This window comes from Enhydra lutris, unplaced genomic scaffold, assembly GCF_002288905.1.
Source record: "Enhydra lutris kenyoni isolate GAN:26980312 unplaced genomic scaffold, ASM228890v2 scaffoldscaffold6, whole genome shotgun sequence".
In the NCBI taxonomy this organism is placed as follows: Eukaryota; Metazoa; Chordata; class Mammalia; order Carnivora; family Mustelidae; genus Enhydra; species Enhydra lutris.
This window is the reverse complement of record NW_019154090.1, coordinates 9957431-9978196: the sequence shown is the minus strand read 5'-3', so window position 1 is coordinate 9978196 and position 20766 is coordinate 9957431. Positions and strand designations below refer to the sequence as shown.

At 51.7% G+C, this 20766-nt stretch overlaps 1 protein-coding gene across 1 annotated transcript in view; it reads right to left on the bottom strand.

Moving 5' to 3' along the window:
• Window positions 1–14055, bottom strand: part of LOC111141582 (nuclear factor of activated T-cells 2) — a 137354-nt gene extending 123299 nt beyond the window's left edge. Inside the window, 1 exon segment of the mRNA XM_022494247.1 lies at window positions 13909–14055. Coding sequence (XP_022349955.1) covers window positions 13909–14038 — 130 coding nt within the window. The 5' untranslated portion in view covers window positions 14039–14055.
• Window positions 14056–20766: the final 6711 nt, after the last annotated feature.

The following is a 20766-nucleotide window of genomic DNA, read 5'->3' as shown; positions in this document are numbered from 1 at the left end:
TAGAACCACCGGATTTTCAGGAGGGTTCCCAAAAATCTCACTCTTTTTACCACTTGCGTGATCTTTGTGACATCCCTATACCACCGGTAAATATTATTTACTTAATATTTCTATATTTAAATTCACTCACATAGTACTTTAATTTTTTTTTTTAAAGGAAACTTTATACCACTACCACAAATGGAAAATCTGTGTCACCTCCATAAATAGAAGGTAGGGTTAAAAACACAATAAAAATAAAAGTTACTAAATTCAAGGTTCAAGACACTGTGGCTGGCCAAAGGCTCTACCGGGAGGCCCACCCATTTTCTGGCCCTGAATGCTCTCTTTTTATGGAGGTAGAACTTACATATACAGATTTTGACTATGGAGAGTTTGATGAGTTTTGCCAAATGTTATACACCCTTGTAACCACAACCACAATAAAGATGTAGAATATTTCCACAACCCCAGTAAGCCTACCTTTTTGAAGGCTGGAGCTGGGGGGAAGGGAATGGTAAGTGCTAGAAAGAAAGGTGTTAAAGACAAAGCGGCACCTAACTGAGACCCTACCTTGGGCTCATTCAAAGCAAAGTAGCACCGCAAAAAAAAAAAAAAAAAAAAAAAGGCACTGGTTACATGCAATGTACTCATGGGTGGGCTACATAAAATCGTATCTGCCGTGGGAGATGCCCAGCCCTTACGTAAGGCAGCAGTACCCAGGGAGAGGAAGAAGGTAGAAGCCATGACAGGGGACTCAGTGGCTGCTATTCTATGTCCTCTGTGCCTCCATGTCTTTGTACATGCTGTTCCCCTTGCCAGGAGCTCCCTTTCAAACCTCCTATCCTCACTTCTAGCCAGCCATTATTTGTTGATCAAGTTTACACTTGGGCCACCTCCTCCTAAAGGCCCTCCTTGATTCCCTAGTCCGGATTAGACTAGATCCTACAGAACCTACAGAATCATGTCATGAAGTGTATCGATTACAGCTTACTTGTCTGTCGCCCTACTAGCCTGAACTTTCTGAAGGCAGATAGGGGTCATAAGTCATTAATAATAATAAACCTCGAAATACCTCATTAATAATAATAAACCTCAAAAGCAGCTAGAGAACTTACATGCCAGGCACGCAGTGAATTATTCCATGCGCCCAACCACCTATGAGGTGGGCACGGTGTACCCCCATTACAGATAAGGAAACAGACACAAGAAGGTGAATGGACTTGCCCGAGGTCCCACCGCCTAAACACCGGCAGGCCAAGAGCATCATCAAGCACCAGGCCAGGGATTCTCAACCTTGGAACCAGCAGCATTCAGGGCGAGATAATTCTTTTATTTCAGGCTATGGGGTGTTCAACAGCACCCCCGAATTCTAATCATTCAATGTCAGTAACAGCCCCACCTTTCTCCCTGTCCTGACAACTAAAAATGTCCCCAGACATTGCCAAATGTCTCCCGCCAGGCAGAACACCCCCACACCAGCTGAGAACCCCCGTTCTATGCTGTACAACCCTGGGGCCACACTCAGGGCCTGCACACAGCAGAGGTCCCAAGACTGATGGAAGCATTCATCCGGGCCCTCCAACCCAAAATGCTTCGGCAAGGGGCCGTCTGCCCGCCCTCAGCCCCAGCAGGTGCATTATTTCTGCAGCAGACATTGGAAACCCCAATTCTCAGCACTCTCCCCTTCCTCGGCTTTCCGGGGGGCTCCCCCCAGCAGCTGGGCCCTGTGCATGTGTGGGGAGGCCTCTGACCGCTGTCGGGAGACTGCAGGATGAGATCGCCAGGGAGACCACCCTGGCCCCATGTCAGCAAGGTGCCCCCACTGAGATCCAGGTCTCACCTGGCACAGAGTTAGGGGACCCCGGCGCCACTGCCCTATCCCTCGGCTGTCTGCCCAGGGGAACCCCTAGTTCTCACGGTGATGAGGTCAGTGACAATGCACCAAGTCCACATGAAGCTTGAAACACACAGAATAAGCACCCAAGGAATGAGATCTATCGGGGTGGTGCTGTTGGCGGCGGCGGCGGCGGCGGCGGCGTTATTACTATCAATGGCAGAGAGGTTTTGTAAATGCAAATTCCACCATTTCCGGGCCCTCGCTGCTTTATTTCACGACTTGCCAGCATGACACACACTAGCCCCCAGTGCCTCCAAATGCATTAAAAGAAAGAAGGGTGGGGAGCCCAGCTGGCTCAGTCAGTGGAGCGTGTGACTCTTGATCTCGGGGTCCTGAGTTTGAGCCCCACATTGGCATAGGGCCTACTTAAAAGAAAAAGGGAAGAATGGTTTATAAAAATAAGTTGGGGGCACCTCGGTGCCTCAGTTGGTTGGGCGTCCGCCTTCAGATCAGGTCCAGAGTTTCGAGATCAGGCCCCACGTTGGGGGGCCTCCTGCTCAGCAGGGGGTCTGCTTCTCCCTCTGCCCCTCACCTTGCCCATGCTCGCTCGCTCTCTCTCATGTAAATAAATAAAATCTTAAAAAATAAAAATAAAAATAGGATGGATTAATCAGTACTTTGGGAAACATTTTTCAGCTAGCCTTCGAAAAATATGGGGAGTATGTCAAGAAGGCCTCCAATACCCCTTCCATTTTATGCTTTTACTCTTGCCCCTCGGTCATCTGGGAGCTGATCAGCTAAATCTGACTAAAGTGTGAGTGACTTGGTAAGCTACTCACCATTACAAAAACGGATGATAGCTAACATGTCTATACCACTGACTTTATACCAAGAACCCCTGAGTACATATTGAATGTTTGTCTCTTAAGAACCCTGTGAAGCAGGTGATAGTTTCCACATTTTACCACTGGGGAAAATGAGGCTCAGAGAGGGTGACTAATTGTCCCGAGGTCACACAGCTTCTAAGGGGTTGTCTGGCTCCTCCGCCCTCACCTCCTAACCGTCATTCTAGCTTGCTATTCACAAAAGGGACTATGTCTTGGATGGTGACCCCTTAGCCCCAAGCCTGGGATTATGAGGTACCTCAAAATTTAGAGCTGCTCTGGGAGCTCCATCAGAAGGCAACTGACAGCTAAGGACATAGATTCCTTTCTTCTGAAATATTCACAGCCCCTCCATTTGCCCCAGAATTGAGTCAACAATTTATTTTAAAATCCCACTGAGGCCGCATGGTGGTCTCTGCCAGCGCCTCTCCTCCTGGAGCCTCTCGCAGGCCTGTTGCTCACCCCCGGGGACACACGGCCAAGTTTGAGGCTGCCTTTCGGTGCCAACCCACCAGCCAACAGATTGCTTTTGAGAAAAAGGAACAGCAAGAGAACATCTTCTCTGCCTAGAGCTACGGGGCGGGGGGGGGGGGGGGGGGGGGGGGGGGGGGTGGAATTTTCAGGAAGCAGAATAGAATGACCGAAATAGAAACCCCAGTAGGAAACCACCACAGGGTCCGTCCTTGGGGGGAGGGGAGGGCACAAGGAGAACCAGTGCCTTCAGGCCTGAAGGACCTGGAGGCACGAGCCAGGTCATAGCCCAGAAGCCAGACGCCCCTCGGCCTGGCAGCAAGGCCCTGGGGCTGCGGGCTGTCCCTTGGTGGACCCGCCGCCTGATGAGCTCACGCCCCAAGGTGGTGCGAGTCCCAGGCCCAGGGTCTGAGTCATCACAGTCTGCTGCCACGACAGCACTGAGGATGCCACAGCCTGGCCCCACAGAGTGCGGCTGAAGGAGAGGGGAGAAGCCCCCATGTGTTGGGGGCTGAGAGGGGTCACCCAAGGAGCGCCTGGTGGGTCGCACCACCCAGAGCAAAGCCCTTCTTCGCAAAGCTACCTCAAACTTTGCCCCCCAGTACGGAGTTCAGTGCTCAGTGAACTTTCCCCAAAGCCCCATCCCCCCCAGGTCCCTGCGGCCCCCACCGTGCACACGCACAGAACGGCCGTTGGGTTCCCCATCTGTGAGTTGTGTGTGTGTGTGTGTGTGTGTGTGTGTGTGATGACGGGGAATCTGGCTGTCACACTCGTCCCTCAGAGATGACATACACAGACGCAGGGCATGAAAGGCGAGAAATTCCAACCAGATAAGTCAGGTCCCGAAATTCCAGAAAGGGAAGAAAGGCAGTTTACCATCCTGTCTCACCCATGTGGAACTGCTGGAAAAAGCCACCTTGAACGCTCTGCTCTTTGCTGACCGTGTCCCAGCGAAGACAGCTGTCTGCCTTCACCAGACGGGACAGAAAAGAAGGCTCGGTCCCGCTTCCCAGGCAGCCTGCCATGAGGCCGGGCGCCCAGGACACAAGACCCAGGATGGTTTGCAAGCCATCGGCCTCACAGACGGACTGCTGGCATGGCTGTGTGCGAAGTCACACGCACCCGCCGGCGGACACACACTCCTTTTGGAGAGGGGTGGAGAAGCGTACAGAATCCGCAGCCCACAGGCCTGGAGGTCAGCTTTTGGATGGAGGCGGCAGGGTCCAGGCGTCGGGCAGATAGCAGGCCTCATCTCCATCCTCGCACTGGGGTGGGAAGACCCACCTCTTGCTGGTGTAGTCATCCCAAGGGCCCCTCCTGTTTCAAGAAGTTCGAGGCCTTCCTATGTCTACTTCCCGCCTGCTGCCTCTGTCTCCGCAGCTCATACGCTCCCCACACCGGGAGGCAGGTGTCATCAAGTCCCTTGTGTTATAGAGAGAGAAACGGAGGCTTAAGGGTGCAGAGATTCACCCCAAATCACAAAACAATCAGGGCCAGAGCTGGTGTTCAAACTGAGACGTCGCCATGTGCAGTAAAAGGCACAAATGTGAGATGTACCTCTCGTGCCTTCTTACATATGCATGTACCCGGTACCCACCATTCAAGATAGAGACCATTTTCTCCATCCCGCCCGGGGATCCCCTTGTGCCCCCCACCCCCACCCCGCACCAGCCAGGCACACTCACCCGGCCTTTCTCGCACCACAGACAGGGTTTGCCTGTTCTCAAACGTCACATCTCCAGCATGGACAGATTGTGTCTTTTGTCCAACATTCTAACATTCAACCGTCTGGTGTGAGGCCACATTTTTCTTTTTTTTTAATCACCTTGTCATACTTCCCCATAGGATGAACCCGTCACTTATCTGTCGGTCACCAGGTGACATGGCCCCTCTTTCTAAAGACAGCTGTGCGAGACCGAACAGGACTTAGCGAGGCCCATTTCCAACAGGAGAGACCGTCCCTCCACACGGGTCATGCAGTGCGTGACAGAGAACACAGCTTAGACAGCTTCCTCACCAAAAGGAGAAGGAAAGGTCGTCAGAACTAACCAGAAATAGACTTCAGATAATCCTCCCTCAGAAACAGCGCTGGCCACGGCTAACCCAGCTCTCCGTCACAGGCCTGCGTGAGGGGACTCGGGTGGGCGCACACTTTCCAGCCAGCTCAGCGAAGACCCCTCGCCCTCATGCCAGCCCCTCAAACCTGCCCCCCCTCAGTCCCACAACCCCTGGCACAGCTGTGAAAAGCTGATCGCCTCCCCCCCCATTTTTTTTAGGCAACTTGAACTCCAAGTGGAAACTTCCCCCTTGAGAACAGTGGGGGACCCTGAACTCCTGGCCAGGGGCAGAGATTTAAAATTAATACCGGATTGACGGACAGGTTCTTTATTTACACTCCCCCCCCCTCCCCAGGGGCAGTTTTCATTGTGGTGCCCTGCTCCCAGGGGCGGCACTCTTAATCAGTGGCCCTGCCAACCCCGGTCATTAATGGCATTCCTCCTTTGTCCCCGGCAACGGAGGTGACATCACCCTCTGGGGATCGCAGACCGTGGCCCACCTTCTCAGCAGCGTGCAGGTGAGCACCCCCTGCCCGTAGTCTTTACGGTCACGGTTACAGGCACCGCAGACCACGTGTTTCCCCTCCTCATTTAACACTGCCCCCCTCCTGCAGGCGTGCCCAAGCAGGTTTGTTTTGATAAGGGCCTTTATGAATCCTGAGCTTTGCAGGCGGCTTTCTTCCCTTCAGAAAGCTCACCCAGGCATGGCTCAATTAAAATTCACATGAGAAGGGCTGGCTTCTAGAAATGCATCTTAACGAAAATAGGCCCAGAGGAGAAAATGTGCTTTTCCCCCAAACCTCAGATTAGGAGGTGGGGAGGGTCCCAAATGCCACCTCAGGAAAAGTCATCTCTCCGCTTTGCTTGTCTCTCCAAAGGTCTGCCTTTGGGTATATATCCCCTCCCCCACAATGGGGGGGGCGGCTGAGGGGGAAGCATTAAAAATCCGAGCCATGGGGCTTTTCATCTAAATGCCAGTTTATAAGAAATGTAGAGGACAGAGGAACATGTTCAAAGACACCCCAGGAACGCCACCGGCCAAATCCAGCCCATGGTGAGTGGCGCAGGAGAACCGGCCTGGTTTCTTCGGCAAAGAAACCTCAAGAAAGCAAACCGACAGAGATCTTTCTAGAAGGAGACACGGTGGTCACAACCACCAAATACAACGTGAAGCTCCGTCTGGCTCTTGATCCGGACAAATTAACTGTAAAAAAGATCCTTGTGAGGCAAGCGGGGAATCTGCAACTAGACATTTGAAATTAAGTCATTATGGTTCTGTTTTCGGCTCAATAACGGCATTTGGTTTTTCTCGAGTCCTTATCTTGGAGAGCTACGGACTACTCCGGTTATTAACGAAAACAGTATATCATCTGGAATTTGATTTAAAGTAACTGGGGGCAGGAGTGTAGAGGGTAAGTGAGGGGAGGGGTGAAGGGTGAGCCTTAGGCCCGTAATTAGAGCTGGGTGGTGGGAATGTGAAATTCTATCAATTCTCTACGTCTCTATATTTTGGGTAAAGTTCACTGCAAAAATTCAGGAAAAAGTCAAAGGCAGTTGTTCTTGCTTTGGCGGGGGGGGGGGGGGGGGGGGGGGGGCGGTACAGGGCTCTGCTCCGGGTAAGGAAGCGCACAGCCCCTGACCCATCCCGGGAAGAGCCCCAGGGTCGAGTCTCGCCTCCTTCCCTGAGCTCAGTTTGAACAGTCAGCAGAAAAAACAAACCTCCCACCAGCCTGGGGAAGCCAAGTTTGGCTGGAGCTCTGCGGAGCCTGTGGCTGTTTCCTGTGCTGGGGAGGAAGGAGGAGGAAGTCCCTCCATGGGGGGAAGCCGCAAGGCTTCCATCCCACTGCTCTTTCCAGGGCTGCTCCTTCCTGGCCCTGGTTCAAGGGTCCCATGGGGCCGGGGCAGGACACCTGGGGAAACCCTGCCTCCCCAGGAAAGGCAGCCACAGGGGAACCTCCGAGCCCCGGAGTCTGGGCAGCTGAGAAAGTTTTTGTAGCTGGCCCCGTTCTGGGGCTGAAGCAGGAGGCTCAGTATTTCAGTCAGTACAGAATGTGCGTTAAGGTAGAGAGCACCCGGGGCGCCTGGGTGGCTCGGTGAGTTAAAGCCTCTGCCTTCAGCTCAGGTCATGATTCCAGAGTCCTGGGATCGAGCCCCGATGCTGAGCAGAGAGCCTGCTTCCTCCTCTCTCTCTCTCTCTCTCACAGCCTCTCTGCCTACTTGTGATCTCTGCCTGTCAAATAAATAAATTTAAAAAAAAAAAAAAAAAAAGGTAGAAAGCACCCACCCAAGCCTGAGAGCACCCACCCCTGCCCGGCAGCCAGATGCTCCTCCCCAAGGACCAGTATCTTCTTTATTCTGGGCCGGTCTTCTCTTAAAGCTCAGAATTCATCCCAGGCAGGAAGTCAGGAGACCTGGAAGCTCTCCCAGAGCCCACTGCCACGGCCACCCAATCTCTGCACGGCCTTGCCACACAGGCTTCGAGAACACTGCCTCCCGGTAACCTCACATCTGCCCCAGCAGGTGAGCGCTGCCATCACCATCCCCACGGCACAGGCAAGAAAACACAAGCCCAGAGAAGCAAAATCTCATGTCCCTAGGCATACCACTAATAATTTTCCTTCATCCATTTAGCAATAACTTAGTATGTGCTTGCTAATGCCGGGGACTTTTGCTTGGCCAAGGTCATGTAGGTAGGAGGCATCCAAATCGGAATTTCAAGCCAGGGCTCTCTGATTTGAGACCTGGTGCTCTGACCTGCTAAGCCAATGGCCTCTGGGCTGGGGGAACACGTGGGCCAGGAGGCATGCACATCGATCCCCTGGGAAGCAGAAAAAAATATAAAAATGGCAAAACTCCCATTGATTCCCTGTCCTTTATCATTGCTACTTTTGCTGTAGGAATATAATCCCCTGAGGACAGCAGCAAACCTCAAGTTCATGATTCCGTAAATATCCAATATAAGGGATACAGTCAGCCCGGGCTCCAGTACCTAGGACGCCCCCAAAGCTGGAGTCTGTGACATTGCGGCTGAGTTGTAGTGCTAACAGCAGGGACTCAGGACCCCAGCTGCCTGGGCTCGAGACCCGCCCTGCCATGTACCACCGCATGACTCTGCAAAGGTAACGCACCCGCAAAGGGTCTGACTTCCCTGGTTCCAAGTGCGGCTAAACGATTCTAACACGCAGCCAAGACTGAGAACCACCCGCCACAACACTGCATTTTTCAAATATATTCAGCCCCTGCCCCTCCACCTTACAGGATTAGGATGCCTCGGGAACCAACCCAAACTGGCTGTAAGGTTTTAAGGGCCTCCCTCCCAGTCGCCTCCAGAACAAAGGACCTTGAATTTGGAGGCACAGATGACATGTGTTCGGTAGTGACGAATGCTTAGGGCAACTTTCTCCCCACTTCCTTCGCCTCCCAGACAAGGCAGCGGCTCAACCCTAGCCCTCATTTCACCTTCCCGGGGGCACCTGGAGACGCTATTTGTACAAAGCAGGCTTAACAAGGCCCGTCCTTAACTCCACACAGACAGCAATGTCTCTGAATGTCACATGTGTTTAGCGAACCTGCTTGCTTAGGGTAGAACTCTATTTTTAGCAAGCACCAAAAAAAACCCATGATACTCTATCCCAGCACCTCCTTGGTCCCTATTTGTTTACCAGGCTGTGTCCCACACTGGCCTGGGGGCCAGGCAAGGGGAGGACCACATCTAATTGTCTCTACACACCACCCTCCTCCACCTCCAGGGCCTGGCACCAAACCAGCACTTAGCGAGTGTTTGCTGAAAGAATGAAGTTTTAATTGTCCCCGGGAATGGGTTGAGAGCAGGTGTTCCTGAGTGGAAATGCAGGTGACAAGAGGGGATGGGGTCCAGCGGGGTCTGTGAGTCCACCTGAAAGCGGTATGAAAGGCACGGGGAGGGCAGAGGGGAAGTGGAGGGGGGCGTGCATGGGTTATGCACGTGCACAGCATGTACGTGCCTGATAGGTGTGTACACGTGCCTCCTACAGTGTGTGTGCATGTGGGATCTGTGGCTTTCATTAGCTTTGCAAAAGGGCTGTGACCCAAACGTTTAAGGACCACCAGAATTGACTCTGTAAGACCAGGAGGCCTGAAAGGTCGAGGTTGGTGCCATTTGCATTAGCTTATCAGGAGGGACACACCAGACCCACTGAGGCCTACCAGCAGGGATCACTCCCAGTGGGTCAGTCCCCAACACAGTCCAGAGGGGATGGGGCACTTCTGGAGGTGATAGGGACTCCCAGGACCATCCATCTCTCCCAGTGTTTTAGACATTGGGAGAAGTACTAATTCATTTCATTGAATTCATGAGTACATACAAAGGAATGAAACTTCTAATCTGTTCACTGACAACCAGCACACCTCTCTTCCCTCCACGATGAGGTTAGGAGCACTGGTCAAGACTCCCCCCGCTCTGTCCTCGTTCTTTCTGTTACTTTTTTCAGCTGAGGCAGACAGCTAAGTATGGTAAGGGTCATACTTTGCATGCCTCTAAGCAAATAAATTTGAAAACCTAGATAAGTAAAATGGATAATTTCTTAGAAAGATATGGCTTACCAAACTTGACTCCAGTAGACACAGAAAGTGCTAAACAGACCAATTCCCATAGACAACAGAGAACAGAAGAGAGGCAGCAATCAGAGAACAACCCCATAAAAAGGCACCAGGTCCGGATGGCTTCACAGGGGAATTCTATCACAGCTTTAGAAATGGGATAGTCCCAACAATACACACGTTGTTCCCGAGCATGGAAAAGGAAAGAAATCCGAACCTAACAGCACACCAAAAAGGTCTTAACAGACTAATATCACTCACGAATACTGCCAAGAGGAACCTTAAATATTATCAGACACCAGCCCACCACCATAAGTGACCAAGTGGGGTTTAAACCAGGAATTGTTCAATATTTGGAAATCGATTAGTGTAAGTTGGCATACAAATAGATCTAAGAAGAATAAAATCATTTTTCCATAGACCCAAGACATCTATGACATAATTCAACTCTCATTCCTAAGCAAAACCCTCAAGAAAATAGTAACGAGTAGGTACTTCCTTAACATAATAAAATCCATACACTTCAGTCCTAAAGTGGACACCTAAGGTATTCCTGCCCAGATCAGAAACAAGGCAAGGGTGCCTACCATTCCCACTACTATGTAGCAGACGTCTGAAGGTATTACTAGTGAAGGCCATTAGACAAGAGAAAATCAGAGAAACATAATTAGAGGCTCTAGCTCGGTGAGGGCAGGGCCTGGGTCTTACTCCCTATTAGCCCCAGGATCTAACATAATAGATGCTCGACAGATAGCCAGACGAGTAAATGAGTAATGGCTCACATTAACTGAGCGCCTCTATTAAAAGCCAAGGGTTTAATAAAATGCTAGTAACAAATCACACTCTGTATTGACTTAAATAGGTCAAGGGGTGTCCGAGTGGCTCAGTCAGCTGAGTGTCTGACTCCTGATTTCGGCTTAAATCATGATCTCAGGGTCATAAGATCAAGCCCCATGTCGGGCTCCGCGCTGGGCATGGAGCCTGCTGGAGATTCTCTCCCTCCCTCTGCACCTCCCACTTCCTCCCTCCCTCTCTCTCTCTCTAAAATAAATAAATACATCTTAAGTAAATAAAAGGTCAAGCCATTCAAGGCAAACAACCCACTAAGATAAATGCTATTATTTCAGCCATTTGATAGATAAGCAAACCAAGGTCCCAAGAGGTTAAATGACTCACCCAAGACCACTCTATTGGTAAATGTTTTAAACTCCAGTCTTGCCACAGTGCCAGGCCCCATACAAGCTGCTTTGCGTCTCGCAAAATGAACCCGCACACAGTGGTCCAGAACGCAGGCTCTGGGGCAAGACAGCCAAGTTCATGTTTCAGCTCTGCCATTTACCAGGCCTGCTCTCTTGGGAAAATTCCTTCACCTTTCCACATCTCACTGTCTCCTCTTAACTAAGGGTGACAATAGTGCCCACCTGCTAGGGTCGGAGCGTCACTGCACGAGCTAATACGCATCTGTTACGATGTTCCAGTTCCATAAAATGAGCATCTGACCTCCCCCAAATTCCTAAGTCCCATCACCAAGTTCTGACAACGTCTGTTCCATCCACCGGACCTCTCTCCTTGACTTTTGCCAAGTCAGGCACAGAGCTGAGAGTAGCCGTCACACGCATCACCCATGTATTGTCACCTGGGACAAAGCCCAACAGCAAGTTAAAGGCTAGTGTCAGTCCTTGGGGAGTTCCACCATTCACAAGCAGAGAGGTGACCCCATTAACATCTGGGTAAGCCAGAGCCAGTCCCACATCTGGAAGAGCTCGCTCTGCCTCCCAAGACTCACAACAGCCCTTCTCTTCCTCAGCCACGATGCTGCCTACTTTCCAGCAAGGAACCATCATCTTCAGATTCCAGAGCAAAGCCCCCACCAGGCAGGAACTCCTTTCCAAAGAGCACCGTTTGGAAAGGAGGGCCTTTACAATAGAGAAGCCTGACAAAGACTACTTTGGCCAAACTGGTCAAGGTCAGCATCAGTGGTGATCAAGTTGATAACAGGTACCCTTGATAGGATGTGATGGACACAGTCCCTTCAGCTGTGTGGTCTTTGTCCTCCAAACACACAGTCCCAGTCTTTCCATGAGGGAGACACCAGAAAGACCCTAACTGAGGCACTCTCTACAGTTGACCTAACCAGCGCTCCTCCAAAATGTCACACTCATAACAAGCAGGACAACATGGACTCTAGCTCATTATAATGCATCGGTATTGGTTCATGAATGGGAACAAATACACCCATACTAATGTCATGTAAATAAAATGGGGACCTGGGTGCTCGGGGTAGAGCAACTCCCTCTATTTTCTTTACAACTGTTCTCTGACTCTCAAACTGTTCCAAAAAATAAAGTTTGCTGTTTGTTTGGGGTTTTTGTTTTCAGGTTTTTTTTGTTTTGTTTTAATGGTTCCAGGGTTTTTCACTGTGGCCATTTAGATACCCATCTGGCAGCCACCAAGCACCACTTGCCAAGAAAAACTATAAAAAGCACCTCCCATCAGATCTGGCTTGGAAACTATTTCCCCGGAGATCTCCCCTGTGCAAAAAAAGGGAAAAAAAAGGGGGGGGGAAGTTAGCTGATTGTGAATCTGGGAGGGGTGTGAGTATTAGTTCCCTGCAAAACATGACTTTAATCTTAACAAACAAAGACCACGGATGTTAAAGGACCCTTAAAGGGATCGTTTGCAGATTCTTAATTGTATCTTTTCAAAGCAAAGGATGGCCTCCAGATTGCAACTTGAGAAGACTGGTCTCTTTTGCTGACTAATTATTTCCATCTCCAGCCAAAATACAGAATAATTTACTAATTGCCATCTTGACTTGGCATCCAAGCCAAAGCAAGCCCCTCACCTAACATGGCCAGGGAAGACCAGGAGAGAAGGAAAGGTAAAACCTCTCATTCACCTGCCTTACAGAGCATCTCCGGGAGGCACCGAGCCCCCAGATACCCGTGAAAAGGACTCCTACACAAAGCAGCCCGCGCAACCCCTTCCTGCACTCCGGATGCGGCCAAGCCCGAATGCATCTGGAAGTTACCAACAGGCCTGCCCCTGAGGCTTCAGCAAGCACTAGCTGGGCTGGGCTATCAAAATCAGGAAGCCTGGTTGGGGTTGGGTTTTTTTCTATGTGTGTGTCTGTGTGTGTGTGTTTTTTGTGTTTTCTTTTTTGCTGTTTTTTCCAAGACAACCTGCTAACCAGAAAAATACAGTGAGGTTGGGCATACGACCTCCTCCCCCTTCTGACAAATGCTCCTGCTAGACCACGTGAAATGATGGCCCAGCCTGGGGAAGTCCCCAGCCACATCGGGCACCTACGAGCGGAGACTGACAGGTCGCTAAGGCAAGAATAGGCTTCTTCCTCCTGAGTCCACATGCCAGCCTTCCCCCGCAAACCCCACATCCACAACTGCGACGACCGGGCGGCTAGGGGATCGGGTAACCGCTCAGACTGATCCATTCCGGCTCATTCACAAAGGCGGCCGCAGAACTCAGGGACGAGATGGGCGGGCTCCCTCACCCTGAAGCCAAACCACCCTCCAGCATCAGGCTCAGACAAACTCTTCACGAGTTTCAACACGGAGTCCCTGACAAACTCAGCCACCGGGCTGGGCTGGCTGTCGGGGAGGGGAGGGTCAACGTCCCAGGCCCCTAGAGTTGCGCTCAGCGGCAACCTCTTTGGGCACGTTCCCTCCCTACTGACTCCATTCTTTGGTCTCCGCGACTCCTTCCTCCAGAGGCAAATCAACCACTTCCTTTCCCCTCCGAAGACCCTGCAGCAGGCCAGAGCCAGCTGAGGCCCCTGCCACCTCCAGCTTTGCTGCCGGCGACCCTCAGGGAGAAGTCACCAGTAGCTGGAGACTGACGCCCTACTGGGCAAGAGTGAGCCTACCGCCCCCTAAGGGTGGCAACAGTCCCAGACGCCTCATACCCTCCCTCTCACCTGGGGAGACGCACTCTCCCTTCTTCCTTCCAGGCGCACCCTCCCCCCGGCGCCCCGGAAAGTGTGACATGGGGACCAAAGCGGGGCCCCGTGCCCACTCTGCAGGCCCAAGCCCCCACCCGCGCTCGGGGGGGCGGGGGCAGGCCGGGAGGAGCCTCCACCGACCTTCGATAGGATTCAAATACTCATAGTCGAAGAGGATGGAGAAGTCGAACTCGTCTTGGGGGCTGCCCCCGGGCTCGTGGCCCGGGGCGTCCCCGCCGTCGGGGTCGGGCTGCTGCTCCGGGGCGTCCATGGCGCGCAAAGCGGCGGGGGGGTGGTGGCGGGGGGGGGGGCGAGCGGGGGCTGGCCCCCCTCGGGGCCCCCGCCGGGGGGGGGGGGGGGGGTGGCCGGGAAGGGGCAGGAAGCGGGGCGGAGAGGCGGCGGGGTCCCTGTCCTCGAGGGGACGCACGCGGGCCCGGGGATGGCACGCTGGCGCAGCGGGTCCTGGACGCGCCCGGGGAGCTGAGCGGTGGCGGCGGCGGCGGCGGCGCGAGCTTCCTGCTCCGGGAGGCACCTGTTGCAGCCCGCGGAGGGGGAGGCGGGGACAGGGCGGCCGGGCCGGCGGGGGCGGGGCCGCCAGCCGGGCCCCGGGGGAGGGAGCTCGGGAGGGGGAGGCAGGCAGGCGGGCGGGCGCCCGAGAGGAAAGAGGCCGCCCGCCGGCCGGGGCCGCACCACCCGGTCCCCGAGCGGAGCAACAGGCCGGGACCACTGCCGGGTGCTCCCGGGCGGCCACGCTGCGACCTGCCGCCTCCCACCCTTCCTCCCTCCCTCCCCGCGGGGAGGCAGCGGCCCTGCAGGAGCCGGGACCTAGACTGGAAAGCGCCTGCCACTTGTAGTGTGCCCTAAATGATCAGCTGATCCATTCTTTTCCTTCCTTTCTTCTCTCAGGCGGGGTGGGGGGAGGGGGCACCCATTCCCTTCCGCCGCAGACTGCGCCTCCAGGGGTGGTCTCTGGGTGCCCACAGCTGTGGCATGACTTTCACCTACCGTTCAGTCACCTGTAGATCCCTGAACGCGGTTTCCCAGGACCTGGGAAAGAATCCCAGATACTCTGAGAGCGAAGCCCCACCCTGACTCTTGTACCTCTTAGACCCCCTGTCAGGTGCCTAGTGCCAGGGACCCAGCCTGAACCAGGCACTGATGCCCTGAGAAGCTCAGGTCAGGGGTAGGGGCAGACATGAAGGTGATACACCAGAGAAGAAAGATCATCTTGAACCGTGCTGGGAGGAATCACCAGGAGTAGGAAGTAAGGGTTGGCACCTGGAGAGGCTTTCTTCTCTTGGATGGTCAGGTGGCGGGGTGGGGGGGCAGTGACATTTGGATGGACCTAAATGATGGGGGGGGCGGTCCTGGCAGTGGAACCAAAGGGAAGCTAAAGCCGGAAGGGGCTCTGTGTGCCCTGCAAGCGAGGAGGCCAGTGCAGTTGGAGAGGTTGGCTGGTAACAAGTACATCTGGACACGTTAAAAACACAGCTTCCCAGGCTCTCACTGGAGTGTCCGACTCCGTAAGTCTGGAGTAGAGGCTCAGGAATGTGTATTTTGAAATAAGCACCCAAGGTGAATGTTAAAAACAAGTACATTTGAGGAACACTGCATAAGAACCCAGTACCACTTACCCCCCTACTTCCAATAAAACACTCCCAAGGGTCTCTGACCAAGTTGGCTGAAGTCAGAAAATAGACTCACAGAGGCAGACAAGGAGATGAGAACAGTGGTCTTCAACCCTAACAGCATGTCAGAAATCCCCCGAAACACTTTTTAAATGCCTGTGTCTAGGCTTCAGACCAACCCTCAGGGAACCAGAACATCCAAAGGTTGTTTGTTTTGTTTTGCTTTTTAATGACCTCAGATGCATCTAAACTGTAGCCAGTGTTGAGACTCCCAGAAGATATGGTGGGAGAGGTTCTAGGATTCCCAGAGAACCACACCTTGACCTCACGTGGGGAATGACTCAAATCCTTCCCCACAGGCAAGGAAGGATGGGGAATGTGTATCCTTCACAAGGAGCCCTCTCTGCTCCACTAAGGGATTTGTGCCAAGCTAGGCATCATCATTCATTCCACAAATATTTGCTGAGCCCATGAAGTACCTGACATTGCGACCACTTTTGGAGATCCAGCCATCAACAGGACAGCATCTCTACCCTCACCATGCTCATATCCTGGGAGCAAAGAGACACAGCAATGAATAGGGTTTTCTAGATTGCACTTAGACTAGTGGTTCTTAACCCCAGTCATGCATTTGAATCACCTGGAGAGCTGTTTAAAAATTCAATGGCCCGGCCCCACCAGAGACCAGTTATAATCAGAATGTTTGAACGTGGGGCCTGGACCTCAGGGTTTTGTAAAACATCCCCAGATGCTTCCAATGTGTATCCAGGGATGAGAGACACTGGTTTAGACTCTCACTTCATTTCAAGGGACCCAGGCCTGGCCTCAGGAATCACCAACTTTCAGAGACCTAGGAAGTACTTTCTGGTTGTCCGAGCAGAAAATGATCCTCTTCTTTAATTCCTAATTATAATCACAGTGACACTGGGTGTAGCCAATAAACATCTTAGAGAAGCTGATAAATGTAGATGGAGGAGGAGGGAGTGATGACCCAGACTGGGACACTTAGAGCCAAGTATCTAGAAGGAGACAGGTGCTCTTGGATCCTTATGATAGGACCCAAAGTCCAGATCCTGAAATGCAGTCAGGGATAAACAAAGGAACAAGCCTGTCCTTATGGTGTAGAAAAAAAGAAGGGCTGGTGTCACCCTCCCACATCCTTTCTCATCACCCACCCATAATGATTAAACCCCTCTAATCTAGTGGACATCTGTTGATTTGCCTACCTGGAATCATTCCCTGCTTCTGATAACAGCATCCCAGGGTGTTCCTTTGGGAAACTACTCTTGACATAATTTTGGCAAAACTATCAACCCAATTGTCCCCCACACCTGGCAAAGAACTGGATGAATGATCCAGGCTTGAAAAGAGAATTTTATCTCCTCTAGCCTATGAGACCTACTAAGGCAGTGGTCATGACTGCCTCATTCAGACACAACTTTATGTCCAGTGGATGTGTGGATGGATGGATAGACGGATGAATGGAAGAGTGGGTGTTTGGAGGGATGCCTGGGTTCATGGGTGCATGGACGGATGGATAATGGATGAATGGAGGGATGGATGATGGATGGATGGATGGATGGATGATGGACGGATGGATGATGGATGGATGGATGGATGATGGATGGATGGATGGATGGATGATGGATGGATGGATGGATGGATAATGGATGAATGGATGGATGGATGATGGGTGGATGATGGATGGATGGACAGAAGAGTGTAAGTTTGGATGGATTCATCAGTGGATACATACATAGATTAATTGATCATTTGGTAGAAGAATAGATGTTTAGATAATAGTAGCTGGATCAATCAATGGTGCAACGGAAAAGTGGATGTTTGGATGGAGGGATGGATGGACAGCTGGAAAAAGAGTTTAACTCTCCTGTGTGTGTAAGTTCCTTAGATTTTAACAACTCCGTTCAGCAGGGAGTCTGCTTGTCCCTCTCCCTCTGCTCCTCTCCATGCTCCCAAGCACTCGCTCTCTAAAATAAATAAATTTAAAAAAAATAAAAATAGAAAAAGAGGGGCGCCTGGGTGGCTCAGTGGGTTAAGCCTCTGCCTTCGGCTCAGGTCATGATCTCAGGGTCCTGGGATCGAGCCCCGCATCGGGCTCTCTGCTCTGCGGTGAGCCTGTTTCCTCCTCTCTCTGCCTGCCTCTCTGCCTACTTGTGATCTCTCTCTCTCTGTCAAATAAAAAAAAAAAAAAATAGAAAAAGACTCTAACTACCTTAGCTGTTCCTCTGAATAGTGGATATATTTTAAAAGCTTCTAAGTTTTGGAATCTGCGCCCTAAGAATCAAAGGTTCTTTAAAGGAAATAGGTTCAGACTAGGCCCTGACCCAAAACAGTTTCTGCTGGAGCCATGGGAAGTGAGAAGCTTTTCTTCTTGGAGGGCCACCTTGAGGGTGGAGGTTTGGGTTGGGGGGAAGACATACTTTCAACTCCAAAATAAATAATTTGTGCTCTTAGGAGCAAGGATTAGGAGCAGAATGCATGACCTTTATGCATTCAGTGCCCTCACCCCGGGGGGGACAAGGGTGGGATGGAGGCCTTTGACAGTGCAGCTCTGTCAACCTTCTCTCTGCCCTGTGCCTGACCTCCTTGCAGAGGCCCTGGCCTCTTCGTTTTTCTCCAGCCTTTCCAACAAAAGTGCAAGGGGAAGCCAGCAAAGCCCCTGAGAGCTTGAAACTTCTAGCACGCCTTGGTACCATCTGGCCCTGCTCCAGGAATTCGGCTCACTTCAACAAGCATTTACCCTAACATATAATTGCAAACCGAGGTAAGCACCATGAAGAAAAGAAGAAGGTGCTAGAGCTTGTAGCAAGGAAACCTGATGTAGATACACAGAGTTCAGGGAAGGCTTCCCCAGGACCTGATGTTTCCGCAGTGGCCCTAAAGTCGTCAAGAAGTTGGCCAGTAATAGTGAGAAGAAGAACTAGCAGCCAGATGCAGAAAAGTATGTGCAAAGGCCTTGAGGCAGGAGGAAGTATGAAGTGCTGGGGGCACGGAAGGAAGACTGGAGTGGCAGGTACTCAGGAACCTGAAGAAGGTATAAGGGAAGGCTGGAAAGTAAGTGGGGCCCTGGGACCACGTGGAGAATTCTGGACATAAGAGCAATGCGGAACAACCAAACAGTGTCTGGCAGTGTATGACAAGATCTTATTCAAGTTTTTAAACAATTGCTTAGGTTCTATGTGGAGAAGAAACTGCAGGGTACAAGGGCTGAAGCGGGAAGACCGATTAGGAAGTGACCTGTAAGCCAGGGGACAAGGAGCACTGGGAGCATAGCCTTCAGGGAGGGAGTTGAAAACAGCAACAGCCCACAAAAGACACACATATGTACCCTTGTCCTTGGTCATGCTTGAGTGATCTCTTTTCCCCTTCTAGGCACAATTTGATTCCCCCTGAACACGAGTATCAGAGGAGCATTGGTCTTGGGCTCTAAGTCCTGAGGCTCATTCAGGTGGGTGCTGGAGGGACCCACTACCCACATCTCTACGCTCCTTTCTGCCTTCTGGCAGAAAGCTCATCTTCGGCTGCAGCCCTGACCTCTCCCCTTACCTCCGGGCAATGCGTCCTGTTGCCAACCCAACATTCCATTTGGGTGTCCGACAGGCATCTCAAAGTGACTGTGTCCACACCAAGCCCCGTGATGCTTTGAAACCTCTCTGCTCCCCTACCTCCCAGCTCAAATATCACCGCACCCGCCCCCCATTTATCCAGTTCTCTGACCAAAATCCAAGGAGTAGTCCTGTGATCCCTCTCGTTTTCTCACACGCACGGACAAACCCGCAGCAAATCTGGACATCTCTATCTCAAAATGTAACCTAGACCCAACTGTGTCTTACCAACCTCGTGCCCCAATGAGCCACTTCCCTGGACAACTGCATAACTGCAGTCACCTCCTCCCTGGTCTTACTTCTTCCACTTTGCCTTGACATGGAGCAGCCATGGGCAGCTTCGCACAATATGATCCCATAAATGCCCCTGTGGCTTCCCATTAAGTTTAGAATTAAATACAAACACATTGGCCTACAAGACCTTGGATAAGCTGCCTCCAGCCCCAGCTCTCTTAGACGACCATCTCTCACCATTCGCCCTTTCTCTTACCCCCTTCTGCCACCCTGCTCATCCACCTGTTCCTTGATAATGCCAAGTACAACCCCACCTCAGGGCCTTTGCACATCCTGCTCCCATGGGTGTTTGCCAGGCCAGCCCCTCACTGTTCATACCTCAGCCCAAATGTTACCTCCTCAGAGAGACCTTCTGTGACCACCCCAATAAAAATAGCGCCCCTGGCATTCTCTTTTCCCATGGTCAGCTTTGTGTTGTCATGGCCTTTTTCTCCACAGTATACTGTACTAAACTATATATCCGTTCACCTGTTGATTACCTGTTCTCACTTAAATGTAAGCCCCACAGGGGCAAGGCTGTGTGTCTGCTTTGATCACTGGCATATCTGGGGTTGTCAGCTTTAGTAGATAAAAATACAGGACACAAGTTAAATTTGGAGTTTAGACGAACAACACATTTTTTTTAGCGTAAGTATGTTCCATACATTATGGGGGGGCACGTTTAAGCTAAAAATGATTCATTTTGAAATTCAAAGTTACCCAGGCACCTTGTATTTCTGTCTGGCAACTCTGGCTATATCCCCAGATCCTAGAATAGGGTGGTAGGTAGTCCCTAAGAGGCAGCTTAAGGAATGAATGAAGGCACGGTGCCCAAAAGAGTTTCCCCCTGAGAGCTCAATCTGGCAGAAGCTTGTACCAAGAGGAACACTGGGGTCCCCACTTCCCTCAGTTTAATGGGACTTGTCAGGGATATCCTGAAATCTGGTGTTTTGCACAACTGCCGGCCCAGCCTCCAGCGTGCTTATAATACCTGTAATCATTTTTATATAAAAACATCGCATCTGACGCAGTAGCTCTAGGGAAATTCTGCCTGTACATGTTTTTTATTTAAGAAAGAAAGAAGAAAAAATACTTGTAGAATATACGTTGTGTTCCAGAAAATATTTGCTTGGTATTTTTGAATCCAGTCACCACTGCCCCCCACCACTGACCTCCCTGAAGGTCAATGGCTCCCACAGGCGTGAAAACACAAATGTCTGGCCAAGGTTGGGGTGACCTAGGGGTGGAAGACGAAACATCGCTGGGCTAGGAGGCCCAGGATCCAATCCAAGTTCTTCCTCTAACTCGTGCTGCAACCTTTAAGCAAGTCACCTGGGCTTTCTGTGCCTCAGTTTCTCCATCCGTAAAATGGGGGATGAACTGGGTCATACCTGAGCCCCCGTTCTGGCTCTAATAGTCAAGCATTCTTTGATGCTCACCCCAGTGGCCTCCAGGGCCATCTTCATGGGTGT